We start from the raw sequence: 18,409 nt of genomic DNA, 5'->3' as shown, positions 1-18,409 counted from the left end.
TGTAGTCATTTTTGTATTACTTTAGTATAAATACATGTTAATTTGGATTCATATGTTGTTTTTTTCTGACTATGTGAACGAAAAGACACAAATCCGCCCGTTTTCTCATTGGAAATAGGCAAATTTCAAAATATCACTGTCCTGGTCACAAAAGCAAAGTTTGTGGGGAATAATAGCCATTTTCTATACTTTTGAGGCATAAGCAATTAGGAAATAACACTTACTACCCAGGAACAAAAATTGTGTTACATAGTGTAATACAATGTCAGACTTCCTCCATGTGAATTTTAACTTGTTTGGTGACTCCAATGTCCACACATTCCTGGAGGAATTAGACCGTAACAGTTCAGTAACAAACTTACAGTAATAATTTAAAAAAAAGGTCAGGAAAAAAATGAAACCGTGAGTACTACAAGACACCTCTCTCTCAGTACTGCTGAAATTAATACAATTGAAGGCAATAAAGAAGAGCGGAATACTAAAAAAGTAATTGCTTGGGCTGTGTCAGTTTTTAATGATTGGTCAGCACAAACAAAAAATAATATGGACTGGAAAACCATCCAAGACTGAAATAAACACAGTTTTAAGAAGTTTCTTTGCTGAAGTGGTAACATCAGCTGGTACACAATCTTCAGTTAGCAGCTACACAAGTTTCTGAGCTGGCCTGAATCATTTTTTAAATTCTCCCACAGTGGGATGACCGATAAACCTAATTTCAGATACCCACTTTAAAACAGCAAACAGCATCTTCATTTACACACGACAACAAAAAGACAAGTCACAACATCACGTTGCTGTATCCCAAACAGACTTAAACAAACTTAAGTCATTGGTAGTCAGGATGCAGATATCTCCCAACTCATTTTATAAGGTAGCTTAAGAAGCTATGGGTACCAGCTGAGAAGGACAGGAAGTCCTGGAGTTACATCCTCTCTGAAGTACCGTTATCACTCGTAAACAAAAGGCAGAAACAAACTCCCCTACTCACCAAACAGTGCCACCATCTGTCCAACTGTGTAACCAGCCATTTAATTTAGAAAACTGTACCTTCCCTGGTACAGTCAACTTCATGAGACAAATACTGAAATTATTCTGAAAATGTATTGAATTTATTTGAATTTATTATTAAAAATAATTTGTTTATCTATTAAATTCATTGGAACTATTACATTTATTGGAACTTTTTCCTAGCGTAGTAATATATTCAGGAAAAAAATAAACCTATATTAAAATAAAAATGTGTCTATATCTTTATTTCTAAAAACTAGTGACCCATTGTATAAGCACAATAAGACACTCCAGGGTGTTGGTTGTGCTAGAATAACCGCACTTCCAGGCCTCGTGCCTTACTACACCCCTGGGCGTGCGGTTATTCTAGCACAACCAACACCCTGTCGTGTCTTATTGCATTCACGTATATGTGGAGTACTAGATTGTGTCATTAGAGGGTGTCTACTCAGAGTATGGAGCTAATTGGAGTTCTTGTTCTAAGGCAGGGGTTCTCAAACCCATCCTAATAATTTGCTTAAATAGACATTTTTACTTGTTTTCAGCTCTTAAACAGTTGCAGTTCAATTTACTTATTAAATGTTACAGCTAACTTGAAATCTTGAAATAAGGGATATTGAATAAACATTTTTGTTGGTCATGGCTGCCTGTGCGTGCATCTGTAAACGATACAAAAACAACGCAGTGACTAATCAGAAAAAGCAAGATATTCGGAAAGGAATTTTTTTCTAACTCTGGACTGCAGTTCATGTGAAACACCTACTGTTGACTTTCTGTGAATGGATGGAGTAACGTCAACATTAAAAGTACAACCCGGTATGTTTATGGCTTAGAATAATTTACAGGGTATTGAATAAACAAAGTAATTTGATTTAGATTCATCTGAGGTCAGTACTGGCTAGTTGTAATTGGTAGTAATGTTAAATTATTGTAGTGTTGGCGTGTATTTTCTATTATTTTGGCCAGGTTACAATATTTGCACTATTCAGATTGTTTAATGAATGTTATTAGTTGTTAGAATTAAACAGATGTAAAATATTTAGGTTTCTATATGATAAGTATTATTTTATTCTGAATAAAGCAAAAATAATTATTTGCTACTCTGCTTTGTACTGCGCAGCATTAAGCTACTGTAGCTTTAATTGGAAGAGATATGCGCTGTGACGTTGCTGCTCAATTGTGTCTTGGTACAAGTTTCATTCAGTTCTGTATTTTAATTCAGTAAACAAAAGGAAAAACCTGTGCCTAAGGAAATAGAGTACTGAACGAAGAAATCACGTCTTGGTCATTGTTCAACTTTAGCGGCTTACACTGTTATGCTGTCTGCTTGTAGTACACATATGCATTTGCCTTTTATTCTTGGGAGTGTAAGAGCCGGGACTAGAGTTCGGATAATCAAACATGACAATTGTGCCTGTGTATTCGAATAGGAAACTATTCGAAATCCCCATCCCTATTTAATACCAAGTGCTATTATTTAAATTATACTGATGTGTCCAGCATTATGATACAGATTCCCATAGTTATTAGTCATTTTAATACTTTGAAGCAATTAAATCCTTCCCTGTTTCCAGGTTTTATTGCCTGCTTTCACCCTTCCTGGCAGTTTTGTAGTTGTCTCTTCTGGGATTATGTCAGGTACAGTAATTATTGCAAGCCTACTGGTGCTTTCATGCCTGACACATATTCCAGATTCTTCTTTAAACATAAGCCACAAAAATAAATGTAATTAGAGATTTCATGTTGTTGGGCGTTAGGGGGCAGACTGTTGCCCTGTTGTAAAAGCAGTTGAATGAGTAGGGTGGACCTACAACTAATTTGCCATGTTTCGGTTTGTTATTGGGTTGATTTGGGTGAATCACACACAAAGCACACATGCGAGGGACAGCCCATTTACACAGAAAAAATAATAGTTGTAGTGGGACTCAAGATTTTTCTCCTATATTTAGTTTCTATCTTACTACGTTTTCTTTACATGTATTTTACTTCGTAAAAACAGGTGCACACACAGTACAGAGCAATGTGATTTGTGCTACCTTATTTCACGACTACCCTGGAATAATTACATTGATCCCATTAGCAGTACAGAAAAGAAGGGGGGTTTAGGTACATTTAGACTACTCAAGAAACAACTAATTCACAAACAAAGTTATTAACCCATTCCTATTTCCCTTATCCACTCTCTTTTGAAACTGGTGGCTAAAATTACATTCTGCTGAGTCCAGTATTTTCAAAACCACTTTGCCAATGGAATGAACAGGCCCCTAAATCCACCCATTGTGGCTGACATAATTACCCAGTACTTTCACAGTAGCCTCAAGAGAGGCACACATTTTTTTCCCCCTTCTTTTGTTGTGCCAGTCATATTGTATAACAAGTCAGCGGGATTAGAAAACTGGGTGTCACATGTAGCTCCTACAATCGCCAGCACTCAATCATACACATTGAAATCTATGTCCATAAAAAGCCGCACAAAATAAATAATGACCTGGCACACATCCTGAAATATTTCTGGTGGAGTCTTAACCATCACTGACCCAATGCAACACATTGAGAACAAAAAATAACTGGGATTTTGTGTCAGGTTGTGATGCTTGTGGGCTTGTGAGGAGTGGTGCGGATTCACTTAAACTTTATAGAAATTCCTGAATATGTATGTGTGGCAATGTGCCCCGCCCCTGTGTGCATATTATGTGTTGTATGTTGCGTGCGTGTGTAAATGTTGGTGTATAGTCATTGGTACACGGGATATAAACGGGTCTGTGTTTCACGTGTGATTTAAAAAGGTAGATTTGTATTTAGGCACGAGGAGGGCACAAATCACTTCACGTGCTGGTTAAATGTAATATGTGAGCATGGGGTTGCACAGAATTAATTCACGTGCTGGGATTCAAGTGAATAATTAATTAGTAATTGACTCCCAGCACAACAGTATATATAGATGCACATTTCATTCAGTCAGGGTTGGGTGTTCGGTGAGTGGAGAACGAGTGTGGAGAAGGAGAAACTAAATACTAAAAGAAAGTAAGAACGTAATTAGAAGTGTTTCACTCACCGTGTTTGTTTTGTTTGTCTCTTTATTTTGGCGTATAGTGCCGTGTCCTGTGTTGTGTTTTTGTGTTCCAACCTTTTATTTTCTGTTCTGTTTATTAAATGCTGAGCGAAAGCATTCGCTCAGCTTCCCCAAACCACACATCTTTGTCTGTTTATTTCCTGGCTCTGGTCTGACGCCACCCACTCCGGCCGTCTTTGTGACAGTATGATATACTTATTTATATCTACAATTGATAACTAATAAAGACTGATCATGAGTTTTATTTTATATACAGACAACTATGTGTTTTAATGGTACAGTATTTCTCTTTTTTTTTTCTTTCTTCTTGATATTAGATGTGTTGTTAATCCACAAAATTAAATGACACAGAGGAATCCAAGTGCTTCATTGTCCCTCTATAAATAGCCTGTCTCAGAGTTTCTCTAAAACAGCAGCTAACTATTGTGCAATAGCAGGTCTGCTTCAGTATGTCTCACAACGCTGACAGAAACAAATTGATGGCATTTCAGTAGGCTCATACCAATCGAAAGCCCCAAAAACATCACCTGTAAATGCTTGTCGGCTTTAAACCATCTATGGAAGGTTTAAAGCCAAAAAGTGTTCTGACTGAAACCAAGCTAACCTGTCTGTAGGTTCCATCCATCAAGGTGTCCAGATTTTGGAGAGGAGCAGGAGTTTTGTCTTTAAAACGTGTCAACAGTCTGCGCTGGATGGCTCTGAACTGCACAGCCCTCTCCGACAGAAGGTCCTGGTATTTCTTAGAGTTCAGACGCAACTGCAATTAATAAATCAAAGTGTTTTCTTATGAAAAGATGTCTTAACTCTACAGGCAAAGATGGACAAAACATAAGAAATGAGAAGAGGCCATTTAGCGCACCAAGGATCATCCCTTCCTTTGAGTTGTAGATGTTACTAAGTAACCTGGTAGGCTATTCTGTGAACGTATACATGTATGTGTTAAAGTGCTTTCTACCTCCTGTTCTAAACTTTTACTCTGTTTCCATTTATGCTCCTTGTCCTGCTCTGTGCTTTAGTATTTAACTTCTTCTATACCTTTTAGGATTTTATAAACTTCAACCCTGCCACGTTACACAGTGCAGATAACTTTGTTTTGGAGTATGTATAAGCCTGTTTGTATTATTTTTTTTGTATTATTTATTATGAAAATTATTGTAAAATGTCTGGGGTTGGGATTAATCTAAAACTATCACAAACCTCAAAATGGCGATCAATTTTTTCAAAGTACTCCTGTAGAGGAATAGGCCCAGCAAAGCTGCACCTGAAGTCTTTGGCTCCTTGTTTGGCAAAATGCTTTTCAAAGCGTGTATTCAACTCTTGGATTATCAGCCAAAGATCTTCAAATGCTTCACTCTGAATTCTGTATCGCTCTTGAAAAAACAAAACAAAACAAAAAAAAAAAAAAGGTCAAATGCCTTTTGCTTTAAAGGTCTCATTGAATTAAACATCTATACTGCATATTTATATTGAACTTACATTGAACACTTCACTGTATAATTTTGCATAGTGAGCACTGCAATGTGGAGACTTAAAATGCCAGACTCAATATTCTATAAACTGTCACATGAAAAATGGAGGCAGTAATTAAATATTAAATAATAAAGAAATGCGAAATACCAAAAACGTGGAAATGAGCATCAACAACAAAAACGTGAACAAAAAAACAGTAATGTTACCAGTTCATTGCAGTGTGTGGATGTCTGAATCCAGGAAAACTTACGGGATGTTTTTGATGCCAGCAGCGTGATCCTGGAACCTGCAATTAGCTGGAGGCCAAGAGCATTCACCTGCTCTTCTTCAAATGCCTCTACAAAGTCTTTTACAGCACAATTAAGAGAAACAAAGATTTAAGTTAGAATTCACATGCGGCTCATTCACTGCTAAGTGAGAACAAAATATACCAGTAATATTACTGTAGGACTCAACAGAAGAAAAAAAAAACATGAAGACACTGATAGTCACTCAGACTTGTTATCAGCTCTGTGATACCAATATTTCTGATTTGCATGCATTTGCATGGTTGTTTATCTGCAGTTATTTGCTGGCCATACAAATGCAAATTTGTTTTATTTGGATGGGAAACCTGAAAGTATAGTTATCATCTCAGACTAAGTCTTGTGAATGTTTTTTCTTTATTTATTAACCCTTTGTGGTCCTATGTCAGACAAGGTCCGACATTACAATTTTGCCTTTCCGGTCCAAAAAGGCGTCATGCACAGGTCCCTAGTCGATTTTTCTCTGGAAAAAGCCTAGAAAAGCATTCAATGGCTGAAAGTGGCCGATAGAAGCCAAAAAAACAAACAAACAAAAAAAAAACACGGAGGCGGATCTGAGTAATACACATAGTCCCTTCACCACAGACATAACACGGACATAAACAAACAAGATAGCTGCTTCCGCATCCAGCACTCAAAGAAAATCGCGGACATTTGCCAAGCTTTTTGAGATGTTATAGTAATAAAACGATGACTTGGATAGCATTATTGAGGAGTTTGGTGGTAAACTGAGTGATCAGGAGATGATTTGTCAGTATGCACTACTGTGAAGAGATATGTGATAAATACAAGGAGTGGGGCAGGGCTGGAGATGCAGTACAGGGTGTCCTTTTGATATGCAGTGCCTTTTAAACCTGTTTTACTGTGAATAAAATTACTTTTAAACAGCACGTGTAAAATAAACAGCTTGTGTGAAAATAAATTAGACATGACGCGCCTGACTGACGCTGAATAAATGGACCGCAAAGGGTTAAGTGTGTGTACATACAAAGATATACACCTTTTCAAGCATATTCCAGCAACCACACAGTCACCATATTACACAAGCATAACACATGCTGGTCAGAAAGGAAACCCTGTGCTGTACTGCTAAAACTGTTGCTGCTTCTAACAGGCAGTGTGCAGCCTCTCTGAAGCCTTGATTCATATGGAAACGGAAATTATACAGGTTTACTCTCTTCCCCTAATCTAATTTCAGAAACACCGGGAGACTGTTGCAGTCAGTGCAGTGTTGAAGGACGAGCTGGTTGCATAGGCACCTACTATGATGCATCTTAGAAAAGCCACTGAGATCGTTTTTGCTTTCCCATAATTGTTTATTTTAACACTCGCTACTACAGTATGGCTTCTGTTTTTCGTTTTTTATTAATTTCATTTTTGGTGCTTATTCTTAGCTATTTTTTAGTTATGTATTTTTTTTTGGGGGGGGGGGGGGCTTCCGCTTCTTATATACTGTATGACATTATTGTTTTTTGGTTTCTTTAGTTTTTTTCTGTCACAATATGTATAGTAACTTTACAGTACTGTATTTGCACACTTCAAATTGTACCTTCTTTTCTTTGCTGTCTTCCACAATGAAATCCTTATGGTCACGGGCATATTCTTTTGGGGTTTTTGTGCATTTTTTTTTACATTTCGCCACAATTTGCAAGTCTGTTTTAAATTCCACAAGTGTGTAATCGTACTGTAGTACTGTAATATAGCTTTGAATCTCGCGAGCAAGAATATCTCGTTTTAAATCTCGCAAGCATGCTACAATTCTCCAATAAAAATTTGCTGCCACTCAGTAGTTGGGGTGGGTTTAAAGTATTCAGAACGAATCCATGCAAGATATAAGTCAGGAAGGAGCGACATTGCCCAACTGCACTGGGAAAGGTATTTACAGTGCTACCCCGTTCTAACGCAACTTGTTATAGTGCGGAATAAGTTATAACACGGTAAGGTCGTGGCTCCCATTTCCCCCATAATGCAATTTGACTCACAAACATTGGGTGAACATTCCACATATGCAGTAAGAAGCACGTCAGACAGCAAAAAACGTAAATCTTTCTCTGTTAAAATGAAACTCGGTGAGGTGGACAGAGGAAGAAAAGGTGAAACTCATGCAGCAGTTTCAAAAGATATAAATGTTGCAGAATCTACATTGCGTGGATGGCTAAAAGACAAAAAACTAAGAGGTTTTCTTGATAAGACTGACTACAAAGAGCAGCTCTAGGTAAAAAAAAATGCGCTGAGCTAAAGACAATGAAGACTGCTTTATTTGCGTGGTTTCTGCAGGAACATCAATAGGTAGGCGGGGACATGAAAGCATAAAGGGGATGCCCTCATCAGCGCAGGCAAAACTGAGAGAAACAAGCTGCTGTGTGAATGTGCTGCTGTGAGAGTGCAAGTGTTTGTTCTTTTTGGTGTGGCCCAGGCTAACAGGGGCCACGAATAATCGTCCCAATAAACCATGGATTTGAGTACCTTAAAATTGTGCGTTTCTCCTTCCTTCATTTTCCACGGTACGCTACAATATTAATTTGGCTTGTGGGCATTGTAAATCATTTTGGGAACAAAAATAGCAATATTCGTTATGGCGAAACACGTGGTCTCCTAATTATGGACCACGACAACCGCATTATAATGGGGTATCACTGCATTTATTTATTTATTTTGTTCACTGATAAAGGGTAACCATTCCCAGTGTTTTTCCAGTGTTTATTGGATATACACCCATTTCATTCTTTTGTACCGGGGGGGGGGGGGGGGGGGGTTATCGTTGTTTTATCAGTTAAAACTGAAAATCAGAAGTCCTAAGTATACCATATTCAATAAAATTTCTGATTATGAAACTGTATTTGTCACATAGATTGCTACCTGGGAAGATTTCTAGAAGATTGACTGGAAGTTTATTGGTGTCGATGGTCACTTTGTAATTAGCGTTCTTCAAAGGCGATGCTGGAATGCAAACCAATCTTAGTGGTAAACTGAAGTTACACTGTGAAACCCGTGGTATACCTGAAAGATAAACACATTTTAAAAATTAAAATTGGCTTAATTGATCTTGCCAAATACATGGATTCATATCCATATGCACGGTTTTGTAAGCATTTCATTTCAAAATTTCAGAACTCTCAAATCAATTCTATAAAAAAAAAGCTTTTGTCATCATTTGACTGCAGTTGTATAACAATAAATAAAATATAGATCTTGTCTCGCATACCTAATATATTTCCTGTGCAAATGGAATCCTTCACATATATTCTGTAATATTTAAGAACTGAATCTCCATGTTCCAAGTTAGCTTGTTACAGTAACATAGGACAAGACAGCAGATTTGACAGACATATAATATAATCGATACTGAGCTGGGAATGAGTGCCGACTTATGACTGCACACATTACTGACTTATCCTATGGGGGCTATTCTGCAGCGCAGACTCCACTGAAGGAATCTGAGGCTGTAATTACTGTATATAAGCAGTGCTATGTCATGTTTTTCTATTTTTGGTCCAACCCCATGAATATCAAATTTATTCAATCATGTACTACTACTACTAATAATAATAATAATAATAATAATAATAAATAATAATAATAATAATAATAATAAATACATACTTAAAACATAAGGAGTACAAGTTCCAAAATCATCACACATGCATATCACCATGGCTATAATATTTATGCCAAAAGACCATTAAAAAGAGGACTTTGCTTTGGAGTAAATTCTTTACCCTTCCTTTGAACTATTCCAGTAGCAAGAACTGGGTCGCCAGCACTTCCCTAATCCTTTCCTGTTACGTCTGGCCAGGTAGCTTAACCCATTTACTGTAAGAGTTTACATGCAAGATTTTCACAAAAATGAAGGAATGGCGACCCAAGGGATTATCTACAAATATTCAATGTTTTTTTTTTTCTTATTTCTTTTTCATTCATAATTCCTAAACCAGACACTAACTATCACCCCAGACACAAATAACAACCAAAGACTGTTCTTATGCACATTAAATATGGTAAAATCCCATCTGGAAACTGTAGACTAATTGCTTTTGCAAGGTAGGCAAATGAAAGTTACAGAATTATTCAGACCACCAACATCTTAGATGGAGCATTGTGTGCTTTCAATGGTTGCAGTTAAGCAAATTAAAACAGTCACCTCATTCTTGATTTTTCTTCTATTTTGTCAGTAAGGGCTTGAGATCCTGTCTATGTTATTGAGCAGCTATGAACATTTATTTTATTAATTTCAACTGCATGTTATTACAATGCCTTAATAGCAAGTATCAAAGTATAGAAATATTTTACTGAATTTTTGAAGTTTAATGATTCCTAAAGTCAAAGTTGTACTGAATTGTATTCTTTGATGATTTTCAAAGTTTGGTATATGGTACATTTAAAATTACAGTATTTCATTACCTTAATTGTAGGTTAACTTCAGTTTTACTGAATTGCATTAATTTAATTTGTAAAGCTTTGTAATTTTGTATGCTTAATGTGACAGAATAGGTTACTAACTATAAATCATTGCAAACAAAAAACCAAAAGTAATCTATCATCAAAATTGTCTCCCGGGCAAAATAAAGCAGAATCTGGAAGACAAGTCTGTATTATTCCAAAGTAGTTTTCCTTCTGGGGTTTACACCATCATTTGTCGATGGCCCCAGTACAAAAATCCCTTTGATTATGATCGCAAAGCAACCCCACCATAAATCTTTGCAATGCAACACATATGCATTTTCAGCTGGTGAACTTTTTACCTAGTAGCTGCTAAGACCTTTTCTAAAAACAAACCTGTTCATAAACCTGCTATGCTATTCCCTAGCTGCCCCTGGAGTTTATGAGCTGGTGGCTAGCTGATTTAGCTAGTATTTAAAGTTTTGTGACAGCTTTTTACCTGCACACTTGCATATAACATTTCACAGGCCCTTCATGAATGTACTCCTTGATACAGTAAGTATTACATTACACACTGTAATCTCACTCATTTAACACGTTTATGTCCAGCTTGTGGAATTTTTAAAACCCAATTTTAAAAAGTCTTACAACTACCATTATTTTATCATGCTCTGTAAGAGAAAATGCAGAAATATAAACAATGTGTGCATACTCTGGGTGTATAAATACAATAACTAATTGTAAAACTGTAAATGTTTTAAAAAAATTAAGCATATTGTATTTTACTGAACATTTAACTAAAATGTACTATTTTACAGTACTTTTTTTTATATTGCTTTTACATTGTGTCAATATTTATAGTATTGTGCATATTTTGCAAAGCTACTGATACAAATTGTACATGTATCTTGACCACAAAAAACATACAAACAGGTTCAGAAACAGAATATTCCGTTTAAATTAATTTCCAATTAAATGCAACTTTAACATTATTTATTTCCATTATGAAAACCTCTTTTTGCACAAGGAGCTTTTGCTTACTATAATAGATCTAAATGTGAATTGCACTGAAAATGCTCCACTTGTTCAGAGTTAATCAATGGTTCATTAGCATATCACTGAATACTAAAAGCACGTCACTTTTGCACAAAGCCAGGTTTCTAAAAATATGGAAAATGTTAGAGGTTAAATGGTTAGATTTATTTTCTCCTTACTTTCTGTTGCTGTCTCCTGTGTCCTATGTATAGTAGTATAACATAACATTAACATAGCACCAGTTATTGTGATATTTCACATGTGCTGGTTGATAAATCAGCTGTGTTACTACTTACCAACTACTGGAATACACCTGTCTAAACATCACTTTCCTTTCAGCAATATTGCACTTTGTACTTTTCTACTGTCAACAGACTGTTCAAAAACATAATTGGACAAAGGTGTGATGTTTCGACCACACGCCTCCCAGTTTATCAATGACAGTACAAGCACGTACATATTGAAATGTGTTTGTGTTTAGCATGAATAAAACAAAATCAACAATTTGCAATTATATTTTAAAATGCAGGAGGCAGGAACATCAGATAAAGTTACTCATGTAATTTCATACTCACCTGCTGGGTTTAGATCTGTTTATGAAAGCAGTGTAAAGAAAAACAAAATTCAATCAGTTTGAACTTTTTGTTGAAAAAAATACACCTTTAACATCCATGTAGCAATACAAAACTCAAGCAATAAGAAAGGGTTATGCACACAGTAATCGTATAGCTTGAAGGAACTTTAAATTCATACTCGGATTCTCAAACACGCCTGTATTACTGCTCAAGTCTGCAGCATTTTAATTTCCCCTCCAATCTTAGCAGGGTCCCAATTTCTCTGAATCCCCCGTTTAGAATTTCTTGTTGCCATACAATGAGAATAACCATATCCCAGATGGCAAGCAACATAGGGACCAAGAAACTAAACAGAACTAGGTGGGGAGTTTATTTCCCATTTGTCAACACTTACTCATTGATCTCTTGAAAGGATGGTAAGAGGGGAGTCAATGGGTTCGGGAAAAGGATAAAACCACAGAGAGAGAGGTAAAATAAGGCTAGAATAATACTCTTGTGATTTTTATATTTCCTGTAAAAACTCTTTACAATTTGAAAACAATGTAGTTAATTTAGTATAACTCCATGGAAACCAGTGACAGTCCAATAAAAAATGAATAAAAAAGCACAACAGGAAACAATGAAGGAGAATCCTACTTGTCAGGATTCTGACAGACCGCTTCTTAAGACAAGTACAATGCTTGTCAGCATATAAGGGTTAACAAGACATCTAGTGAAGAGGCTCCCTTTTATCTTTAACTAATAGGATAATTGCACTAAGTCACAATTTTCAAAGTATTTTTGTAAACTTTATTAAGAATAATGGACCTAACAGCAAAAGTGAAGGTTTGTAGAAGAAAATTCTAAAAATTACTTGTTTGCACATTTTGGCGAATCATGCTTAGCCTTGAAGTGAAGCACTGCAAAATCTATCACAAAAAAGAAAAACTTTACTCAAGCTCTGGCAAATCTCATAAGCCTTGCAGGGCCATAATAATGACATTTTGTTTAATAACATTTAATTGCTTTTCACTCATAATTCTGTACAAACCTCTTTGGACAAAGTTTAGACAATTCTATGTAAAACGATATGGAAACATAGCAAAAAATATAAAGCTGACACTGTTAAAAAAAAATCCTGTCCTATACAGTAAATTAACATTAAAAGCCAACTATAGTTAAATAGAAGTGTGGTTTATTGGTACTTGAACAAACAGAGGAAGGCAGTCACATTTACAATTATGTAAAGTTAATCATGAAGGTGAAACCAACATCCGTTAATGCCTTCCTCAAAACAAGGCACAAACCAAAATATTTGTCTACTTTAGTTAGTATGTCTATCTGCAACAAAAAACAAACATCTGTCAAAACACCATAAATAACAGTGTATCAGAAACACCCAACTCATGTAGTAATAAGGCTACTCTAAGAATGTTCACCTACAATCCAGCATTTTCTAGTCTTTTCTAGAATTAGTTTCTGCATTATCACATTGAAAGAATTTCTAGCACCTTGTAGACAATACTATCATAGCATCAAAGGGTAAGAATACTTTTGAATGAGCATTTTTGAAGTTTTACAAAATGCTTAAATACATCATTGTAAGACATCTATTTCTTGTAACATTTTTTTCTTCATCCACAAAAGCAAAACTTTAGCTACAAAATATTTTCCTATAATGATGGGTTTAAGACATTTTTAGAAATTATTAACTTTTGATTTTGACTACAACTGTGTGTGTGTATATATTATATATATATATATATATATATATATATATATATATATATATATATATATATATATATATATATATATATATATATATTACATATATATATATATACACACACACACACATTTCAGACGATATATATATAAAAACTAAAGAAGACTCAAGTCATGTTCAATAAATATACCACTCCAAAGGCAATTGAAGTCAATGGGATCAAGCTTGAAGAAGTCAATAACTACGTATACTTAGGACAGTTAGTTTTGGCAATGGAGAACCAAATGTGCGAAATAAACAGAAGAGCAAAAATGGGCTGGAGTGCCTTTGGAAGATAAAGAATGGTTCTGAAAGGGAAAACTACCCTTATGCCTCAAGAAGAAAGTCTTCAACCAATGTTTGCTGCCAGTGCTAACTTACAGATGTGAAACCTGGACCCTCAATGCAAAAATGACTCAAATTACAAACGACTCAATGTATGGAATGGAAAGATGCATGCTGGGGATAACAAGAAGAGACAGGAAAAGGAAGGAATGGATAAGAGTGCAAACAAAAGTATGCAATGTTATTATAAGAGGGGAAAAAACTGAAATGGCAGTGGGCTGGACATGTAGCAAGAAGAACAGACCTTCGCTGGACCAAGGAGATACTAGACTGGATCCCAAGAGATATAAAGCAAACAAGAAGAATACCTCCAGGAAGATGGCAAGATGAAATTAAGAAACACGCCAGAGCAACGTGGCTGAGGGACGCAGCGGACAGGCTTTTGTGGAAGAATCTTGGGGAGGCCTTCATCCAAGGTGAAAATCTTGATGATGATGATGATGATTATATATATATATATATAAAATAATAATAATAATAATAATAATAGAGTCAATTTTCACATGGCAAGCCAAAATGGCTGCCAGATAGAACTTTAACGTGGAGGGGTATTTCCCCTCATCAAAAAGGTATTGCCAAAACTGCAGTATAACTGCCATGGGACAGGTAGTGGGGGTCAAAACCACGAGGCAGGCACAACGTCTGAAAGACGCCCCACTTGTACCTGTACTGGGAACGCATGGACGCTACTCTGGCATTTTGTAGTGTGTCAATAACCCTATTGGACAGACCCAGCTGATTCAAATGCAGTTGTTCAGGGGCCAGACACAGAGCTGCAGACTTGATGGGTCGGGATGCCATAAAGTCCCCTGTGCCTGACTGAGCAGGTCACGACGCTTGGGCAGTCTCCATGGCTGGCCGCTCAGGAGCTGCATCAAGGTTGAAATTCAGGGCCAATGAGGGGCTACTAGGAGCACCTTGGCCCGGTCCTGCCTGATTTTCTCCAGACACAGCGGAAGCAGGGCAAGCGGTGGGAAGGCATATAACAGTTGCCTCGGCCACTGGCGTGTCAAGACATCTACTGCCAGCGAGTCCCTGCCTCCTATTATGGAGAACCAGAGGGGACAGTGGATTGATTCCTGGGAGGAAAGATGATTTATCTCTGCTCTCCTGAACCTCTCCCAAATGAGGCTCACTCAGGGTGAAGCATCCACTCTAAGGCACTGGGAACTCTCCTTAAGAGGAGGTCCACCGCCCAGTTTGTCACGCAGATGCACTGCCCACTGTGGAAGGAGGTTCTCGTGTGCCCAGAGCAAAAGCTTGCGGGCCACGCGATGGACACTGGGCGACCTGAGACCGTCCCGGTGGTTGATGTAAGCCACCACTGTTTTCTGTACGGACAAGCACATGTCTCCCTCGAACCTCCTGCAAAAAATTCTGCAAGGCCAGATAAACTGCCTGCAGCTCTAAATCATTGATGTGGAGACCCTGCCAAGGGGTGTTCCACATATCTTGCGGCCTCCTGCCATTCCACACAGCGCCCCAACCCAGGCTGGAATGCATCCGTTGTGACGACCTCCTTTCTGGTGACACTGCCCAGCGCTATGCCGAGGCGTAGATGGGCAAGCTGTTTCCACCAAGAGAGTGCCCTTAGACAGTGACAAAACACTGTCAACAGTCGGTCGCGGTTTAACACAGGCTGAAAAACCCTGCCGTTGAACCAGGCCTGCAGAGGGCGCATAGCACAGGAGACCCAATGGAAGGGTCTGGGAAGCTGCTGCCATCAAGCCCAGAAGTCTCTGGAACGTCACAACCGTGAGTGCTCTGTTGAGTTGAAAGAGCTCGTAACAGGCAGCTATTCTCTGCACTCTGTCGTCTGACAGAGTGGACAGCATGGACCTAGAGTACAAGCACACTCGTAGATAGGAGGCTGTCTTAAAAGGCGTGAGCTGGCTCTTCGCATGATTCACCTTAAGGCCCAAGCGTTGAGGTGGCTGGTGACAAGTTCCATGTGGGCCTCTGCCTATGCTGGAGACTGGGTGCAAATGAGCCAGTCATCCAGATAATTGAGCACTCTGATGCCTTTGAGTGAGATGGTACCGGGTCTGTTCGGTGACTTTAGTTCGGTACGGTACGGTACTGGGACGGTACGGGCATGGTATCGGGTCGGCACTAGTGCGGTAACCTCGGCCCTGGTCATGAACGGAGCTGGTCTGTGACCTCAGCACCATATGGTACGGGTCCACTGGTTTGCAGTTACACGGATGACCACCTGTACAAGCCACTGGCAAAACCACTCAGTCAGTACTCACACGAGACTGAGGGAAGCCTGCTTGTTAGAATGAACCAACAGAAAAAAAAAACATGCAAAAAACTTATGTTGCTTGATCCCTGGGAAGGAACAACTCAAGCTGCTGGGTACAGGCGGGGCACAAGGTCACAGTGGGACATAACAAACAACAGGCTGTAGTGCACAAATATGTGCAATTAGTCAAACTAATACAGCGATTATTTTAATATCACATATAATTTGTATAAAAACACAATAAATGCAAAATATGTAGCAGAACACGTTCTTATCTCAACCAGCTCTCCTGTCAGGTCAGTTCTTGAAAGGAAATATGGCGTTGAGGTCTATGACCGCAGTTCTTTTGTGCCCTCGCGGCAGGCCATGACTGTCTCACAGGCTCTACAAGCAGTTTTGATATATCTTATTCAGGTTTTGGGTCTTTCGAAGGTACATCCCCATACAGTAATGGTTACATCTCGTACTTGAAAGGGAATGGTCCCTTTATCTTCAGGGACCAAGATATCTCTAGGAAGGAAGTCCTGGAGAACACATAAGCATTTTTCAGATTCCAACTCTAATTTTGGTACCAAGTAGTTTCGCATCCATAAAGTTCTGCATGTCTGCTACACAAAGTTTTTTTTATTCTAAATTGAAAGACATTTTATGAAAGTTTATTTTACATTTGAAGCAAGTATTTTATTAGGATGGAAAAGCACATTACTTTTAACTCAATAAGCCAAAGAGAGGCACAGAGCAGAAGTGGTGTACAAGAAAATTTCAAAAGGTGCTGATTATCCCTCTTAGCACAGTGAAGTCCATCATTAAGAAGTGGAAGATGCATCACACCACCCAGACAGTACCCAGATCAGGTCGCCCTCCCAAACTGAGCAGCCGGGCAAGCAGGAAACTGGTTCAGGATGTCACTCTGAAGCCAACAATGACTTTGAGAGATCTGCAAAGTTCTGCATCTGAGATGGGAGTCAGTGTTCACACATGAACAATAAGCCAGTCCCTACACAAAGCTGGCCTGTATGGACGGGTGGCAAGAAAGAAGCCATTTCTCAAAAAGCCTCATCTTAAAGCACGTATGGAGTTTGCGAAAAAGCATGTAGATGATACTGCAGACATGTGGAAAAAGGTTTTGTGGTCAGACAAGACAAAAAATGAACTTTTCAGTCTAAATTCCAAGTCTGGCGCAAGCCCAACACTGCACATCACCCAGTCAACACCATCCCAACTGTCAAGCATGGTGGTGGCAGCATCATGTTATGGGGATGCTTCTCTTCAGCAGGGACTGGGAAGCTTGTCAGGATAGAGGGGAGAGTGGATGGTGCAAAGTACAGGCGAATTCTTGAGGAAAATCTGTCTGAGTCAGCCTAGACTCTGAAGCTGGGGAGGAAATTCACATTTCAGCAGAACAATGACCCGAAGCACAAAGCCAAAGCCACACTGGAGTGGTTGAACAAGAAGAGAATTCATGTTCTTGAGTGGCCCAGTCAAAGTCCTAACTTGAATCCAATCGAAAATTTATGGCGAGACGTGAAGATTGCAGTCCATCGACAATCCCCAACAAACTTATCAAAACTGGAGCAATTTTCCCCGTGAAGAATGGGCAAAAATGTAACCATCCTACTATGCAAAGCTAGTAGAGACCTATCCACAAAGACTCATAGCAGTAATTGCTGCAAAAGGTGCTTCTACCAACTACTGACTTAAGGGGATGAATAATTATGCAACCAGTAAATTTCAGTTTGTACATTTTCTTTGCAAGTTTTGCTGACTTTTAACCTCTTCTTCATATAACAGTGTTCAGTTTAACCACTACAGCTTTAAATAAAAAAAGTTTGTTTGAAAAACTGCATAAATTATTTGTAATTCAATAAAATGTGACATTATTGGTAGGGGGTGAATACTTCTGCAACCCACTGTGTGTGTGTGTGTGTGTGTATATATATATATATATATATATATATATATATATATATATATATATATATATAGTAATTATAATGTACTTGAGGCCAAGTTAATATTCATGACTCATAAAACAATAGGAGGTTGGTAAAAAGCTGTGGGTTGAACAATAATATTGCATTTGATATAAAGTGAGTTCTCGTTAAAACTCGGATTAGATGAGAAAATTCCCGCCAAATTTAGCAGTCTCTTATTGGAAATTACTTCTTATAATACGAATTCACTTAACATGCATTTCCTGTTAGTACAAATTATTTCGGGAAGAAA

The 18,409-nt window shown here is 37.9% G+C and overlaps 1 protein-coding gene across 3 annotated transcripts in view; it reads right to left on the bottom strand.

Moving 5' to 3' along the window:
- The window catches only part of bbs9 (Bardet-Biedl syndrome 9), a 275,781-nt gene that overhangs the window by 177,278 nt on the left and 80,094 nt on the right, over nucleotides 1–18,409 (bottom strand). For 2 of the 3 annotated variants that reach the window (XM_059022878.1, XM_033998802.3), the window contains exons 15-19: nucleotides 11,847–11,861; nucleotides 8,716–8,856; nucleotides 5,802–5,897; nucleotides 5,279–5,451; nucleotides 4,686–4,838 (exon numbers count right to left, since the gene is read on the bottom strand). In XM_059022878.1, the coding sequence (XP_058878861.1) occupies nucleotides 4,686–4,838; nucleotides 5,279–5,451; nucleotides 5,802–5,897; nucleotides 8,716–8,856; nucleotides 11,847–11,861 (578 nt within the window). The remainder of the gene's footprint in view (nucleotides 1–4,685; nucleotides 4,839–5,278; nucleotides 5,452–5,801; nucleotides 5,898–8,715; nucleotides 8,857–11,846; nucleotides 11,862–18,409) is intronic. The other variant, XM_059022879.1, reaches the window with a different exon arrangement.

Source organism: Acipenser ruthenus, chromosome 4 (assembly GCF_902713425.1).
Source record: "Acipenser ruthenus chromosome 4, fAciRut3.2 maternal haplotype, whole genome shotgun sequence".
Lineage (NCBI taxonomy): Eukaryota > Metazoa > Chordata > Actinopteri > Acipenseriformes > Acipenseridae > Acipenser > Acipenser ruthenus.
The sequence above is the reverse complement of the archived record's forward strand: the minus strand, read 5'-3'. Positions and strand labels throughout refer to the sequence as shown.